Source organism: Buceros rhinoceros, unplaced genomic scaffold (genome assembly GCF_000710305.1).
Source record: "Buceros rhinoceros silvestris isolate BGI_N320 unplaced genomic scaffold, ASM71030v1 scaffold18933, whole genome shotgun sequence".
Lineage (NCBI taxonomy): Eukaryota > Metazoa > Chordata > Aves > Bucerotiformes > Bucerotidae > Buceros > Buceros rhinoceros.
Genome location: NW_010402052.1, coordinates 13,360 through 18,896, shown reverse-complemented (window position 1 = coordinate 18,896; position 5,537 = coordinate 13,360). Strand labels below are relative to the sequence as shown.

Sequence of the window (5,537 nt, the reverse complement as noted above, 5' to 3'; positions counted from 1 at the left end):
GGGGTGAGGGGGAGGGGGCTTTTTAGAGTGTTTTTTTGGTTTTAGTCTGTTTATATTCTAACTAAGTTATAAACCGAAACATTTCCTATGTGTTAATATAAAGCAGTGTATAAAAAAGAAAACATACAGCTAAAAGCAGTGAACTTGTTTGCAAATATTTCGCCAGGTGTAAATGTGTTAGATCTTCATTTAACAACGCGTTGCATATATCCATAGTTAAGTAATCAGTTGTTTTCATACTGCTCATTTCTAAGCAGTTTGAACAGGAGTCTGTGGCAGTGTGAGAACTGTGGTACAGTGAGATCTGTTGGAGATAACTGATCCAAGTTATGTTGCAAAATGGCTGTAACTGTGTCCACTGTCTATATCAAGGGTCAGGAGCCATCATACATATATATAGGGTTGATAGCAAATAAGAAATTGTGTTCATAATGTATCAATAAAGGTTATGTGCGGGGGAAGTGGATTTTCAATAAATCTGATTTTAATGATTTTTACAATCAGCGCCGCGGCGTAGAGCAGGGCTGTGGAGGGGCAGATACCTCCTCTCTCAAAGAGCTAAGCAGTGCGATCTTTCTACCAGCTTCTTAATGTGAATTAGTGCTTACCAGCTACTGGGTTTCTGTAAGGACTCAGGAGATTTTAGAAAGGAGTTAAAGTTCTGTTTCACGTTAGAGAATCTAAAATGTTCATTTGAATTTGCTTTTTATATGCTTAACCAAAGAATTTGTATTTCTAAGGTTTGGGGGTTTCTTTTGTTATAACATCATCACATTTTGTGCTTTTTTCCTTACAGGCAGCTATGATGTTCAGCTCTGGAGTGTTTTGGATGGGACTTCTGTGTATCCCTATGGCGGCTTTACTTTTCGATGTAGTATACAAAGTGTGAGTACAGAAATGCCAGGGTTTACGGGAGAAAGTTCTGACTTTTAAAAGTGTATTCTAATTACTAATATAAGAAAAGAGAATGAAGGTCAGCTCTAGTAGTTATATAAAATTATTTTTCACCTTGCTTGTTTTTGACAAACTTTATTACAAGTGTTATTAGTATTTTAAGTGTCTCAATAATTGTAATGTCTTTTTTATAAATATTTCTTGTCTCTAATTTGCAAGAACAGCTGATTAAAATGTTATTTGGACTTGCTCTATATTTTTTTTTTGTAAAGCTTAATTTTAAGTCATCTGGGAATATGGGTTTGTAAACTGAATGTTTATATAAACATTAAAACAATCTGCTCTTTTACTTTCAAGAAGAGTAAATCTGTAGTATTTTGTATTACAGAGTAAAGAGAACTACTTTTAAGACACTGGTAGATGAAGTTCAGGAGTTGGAAGCAAAGTCAGAGGATCCTGGGGCAGTTGTTCATGGCAAGAGGTACTGTAAATATTTGTAGAACACTGTCTTTAAAAAAAAAGGCCAAATATTTTCAACCCTATACATACATGAAAGACAAAAGGTTATTTTTTCAAAATCCATAGAAACAAAAAGCATCTGTAAAGAGGTTTCAGGTCTGCTGAGTCTGTATATTTTTCCATATGCTTAGGTGTAGGTTTTACCAAAGGCTTTAACTGATGTGTTTTTTTGTAGCTGACTGTTACGTTTCTAGTTATTATATATAGAACAAACTTGAGATCCGATTTTAATTCTGTTATTTTTGACTGTGTTAGTAATGCATGCAAAGTGAGTTTAAACCTGCATCATTCATTAGTAAAGTTGTGCCTAAGAACAATTAAATTTTTTTTTTTTAAATCTTTCTTGGTAGTATAGGGGAAAACAGCAAAATCTGTCTAGGCTTTGCTGAAAGTGAATAGAAAAAGCTGGCTTTATTCCTAATGCCAGTCCAGAGCAAACAAATTTGACAAAATTCTTTCTCACCTCATACAGGTTAAACTTAAGACTCCAAAAGAATTCCTTTGTTATATCCCCTTTCAAGGGTAAGGCAGGTAATTTGAAAAGGGAGAAGCAAAAACTGAACAATTGGACAATTTCCATGTGTAAACTTGACGTAAAGGTGTGTACTCATGAAAATACTTAAGAATTCTTAAACCACCTGAATTCATAGCAAGCGCTTGCTGAACGGAGCATGAGATGACAAAACCTCCCTCTCCTCCCCCCTTCCAATTCATTAGTGCCATTTGGCTGAGCTAGAGCTTTCTTTCCTTGTCTTCATTTTCATGAGTTTTTTGAGGTCTAAAAAACAGCCAAAACAGTTGATACTTGATTTTCCTGTTCTTTCTTTCCTTTGGATTGCTGTTTTTTTGGTATCTTCATGGCAAGGGGCTTAGCCAAGTCGACCTTTTTTCTACCAGGGTATGCATGGAAAAAGACCAGAAAATACATGGACAGCCGCTTCTTTTATTGTAGATTCAATTTTCAGGAAGCAACTTTTATTCATAAATATACTTAAATTCTACTGTATTCCTCCTCCAGTTCTCTGGGAATCAGCTTACTAGGGTTTACCAGGTTGAGACCAAATTACACTGGATACCAAGGTGATGACCACCATTTCTAATGGGTGGAATGTCCAGCTCTTGTGATTGTTTGCTCCTACTTCTCCTTTCTTTTCCAGAAATTGTTTTCACAAGAAAATAATTTAGTCTGTAGTGGAGTTCATCTTCCCTGTTACCATAGACAAATACCAGGGAAGGTACCAGAGGCCTGGAAGCTCATCCCAGCACCTGTGGAACACCTAGTCTAGTGTGGTGGACTGCACAGGAGCACATACCTGTATAAGTTCTCCCATCAGGCTCTGTGTGCCATTTTTGTGGCTGTAGCTTCATACTGGAAGTATGAACTGATTACAGTTCCTGCATGGAGCATACTCTTCCTTCATCACTGCAAGAACCAACTAGTTCTTGGAAGAGTAAGTTCTCTCACCTTTAAAGGTGATCTGAATGGATCGTTTCAGATGCCTCTCTCCAGTGGCAGTGCTCATTTAGGCAGCTTCAGGGCAAGATCTTGCTCCAAATTAACCAACTTATATATCAACGTGGTGAGCTTTGAGCCAGAAGCAATCTATGCTGTGTGCTGTTTTTCGAAGAGTAAAAGTTGTAAAAGAATGAATTACAGAAAAGAAAGCAGACATTAGTTCGAGACAGTGCTAAAAGGGAATGTCTTGCTGATGTAGAAGTATGGTAGTGTACCGTTTTAGCATTCCTTACTTGCATTCCCGAGACTTCTCTTGTATTCCCAAATTCAGCTACTTTTACTTCAGTTGTCTAGGCAGTATGCTTTTCCTTCATCATACAGAATGTCTTCCAAATCCCTTCTTACTTAGCTAAGAGCAACTTGGTGTTTTCACCACTAGTTTTATCATTATCTTTTTATGCGCAATTAAGCAGTTAGGAGGGCTTCCTGAAGGTGGTTTTAGTTACCTGCCGGAATGTCTTCTCCACAAAGTTATTTTTAGACCTTTATTCTTTGAAGTATACAAGCATCCACCTAACACAGAAATCAGTGTATGCTAGACATCTTAATATCTCTTAAGGATTTATTCCCTCCATATTGTTTTTTAAATTATATCTTAATTCGAGTTATTGAGCCAAAACTTCACCCTGTATGGAGAAATTATTCTTTGTTTAAAAAATGGTCTGATGAACTGACTTGCATCTTCAGAAATTCGAACTATTGTGAACGTTTTTGAACATTTGTGAACGTTTTCTCCTAAGTTGCAGAAGCTTGAAGTAGCTAGTTACCATGCGGAGTAAGTAGTTAAATTGATAAGGAATGTCCTCTACATCTGTTTTAAGTATGTACATGAGACTCCTTTGTTCTTGAGTTGTATTACTTTTCATGCAAGAACAAATAGTTATTTTTTAAAAACTTAGTCTGTATTCTTCAGCACCAAGTAGTATTTTTCTAGTGTGCATACCTCTAAAAGCACTACTTATGTTGTAGAAAAATGGATTCGTTTTCATGAAATGCTGAAATAACCTAAGAAGATCAAATCACTTTGATTAAGAAGTAACTGGGAAACAGTGAGAAAGATAACTCAGGAACTTTTTCACTCCGTCCATTCCCATCTTAAAAATACTACAACTCAAAATAAGAGGTTCAGCTTCCACAGATAATAGATCAGGGTTCTGCTATTGGCAAGGTGCTGTAATCAGAAAGTAACAACCTGTTTACTTAGAAGAATATTATCATTAATTTTTATGGATTTTTTTTAAGCTAGATGATATTTGTTGCAGATTTTTAGAACTGTGTTGATCCGATATTGCATGCATTTAAATACAGCTGCAGCTGTAAGGCATTACCTTTTCATTACCTATCAAACAATCTTAGAATGGGAATTTTCTATTTAAATTCTGAAATTTTGCTTTCAGCTGTTTTCTTAAAATTAGGATAAGAATTGGCATTTACATTGAAATAATTTAAAATACTGTTCCTCAAAAATCCTTATTGTATTTTGGCATACCCATTAAAAGTAGGACATACTAATATAGTCTTAAAAACTGCCATCCCTTGTTTTTTTCCACTGCTGATTGGATCCGGTTTTTAAACTGTTATCATTGAAGGCTCAGGAAGAGCATTCATATCATATCTTGCTGTTTCAGTGAGTATAAGAATGTGTAATCGCATTTTTTTCCCCAAACTGTCCAAAATACTTTATTCTGTTCTTCTTTAGGCAACATGTTGAAATCAGCTGTATCACATATATTTGTCAGTTAAGTAAGAAAAATGTCTTGAGCAAGAAGGTGCAAATTCTGCACAGTCACTTTCCAACAGAAAGTAAAGTTTTATGTTGGAATACTACTGATTTGAGAGTGCCTTTGTAGCATAAGTAATAGAGCAGCTTCAGTGGATTAACAGATTTGTGCCACAAAGGAGTATGATTTCTAGCATTAGAACCATTGTACTTGAAATGCTGCAAAGCTATTTGTTCTTAAAATTGAAATGACTAAGGTAAAAGGATACTTTTTGTATATCAACCATTGTTCAAAAACAGTTTTTCTGATACCTCATATATAATGATAAAGCAGAAACAACAGTATTAATACTTAGTATAAAAATATTTTTATTAGGTTGGATACTACATAGACTAGCAGTTACATGAATAACAGCCCAAACTTGTGGAAACATCTTTAGAGATATTTACTGCAAATGCTGCTTCATGTAGTCATTGGTTTTCACTCAATCCACGTGGAAATTTCTTTTAGACCAGCTAAGTGGTTGGTCAGAAATATAAAGTAGTAATTTTTTTTCCTGGAAATTTGATTAATTGCCTGTACATGTATACCTTTCATGTTAAAATCAGTTAATATTCTGCTTATCCGTATTGGTACACATAATGAGCATGGGCATTTAGTTACTATTTAGTTAGGTTTATTATTGGTTAATTATGAAACCATGTTTTCTTGACTGTGCACGTAGATTTTTAAATACGCTTTTGAATGGCAACAGGGTGATTCATATTAAAGGGCCTGCAGTGTTTCTTCAAGGATAGAAATAGAGCAGAATTTTAATACCCGAGCACTTTGCTTTTCCAAAATTATTTCCTACTTTATTTTCTGTACCAGCAATCAGATCTGTGTAG

General features: G+C 35.1%; 1 protein-coding gene across 1 annotated transcript in view; it reads left to right on the top strand.

Moving 5' to 3' along the window:
* LOC104490264 (phospholipid-transporting ATPase IA-like) overlaps nucleotides 1–5,537 on the top strand; it is a gene marked incomplete at its 5' end in the record, with an annotated part of 42,425 nt that overhangs the window by 33,589 nt on the left and 3,299 nt on the right. Inside the window, 2 exons of the mRNA XM_010132527.1 lie at nucleotides 797–885; nucleotides 1,283–1,375. Coding sequence (XP_010130829.1) covers nucleotides 797–885; nucleotides 1,283–1,375 — 182 coding nt within the window. The remainder of the gene's footprint in view (nucleotides 1–796; nucleotides 886–1,282; nucleotides 1,376–5,537) is intronic.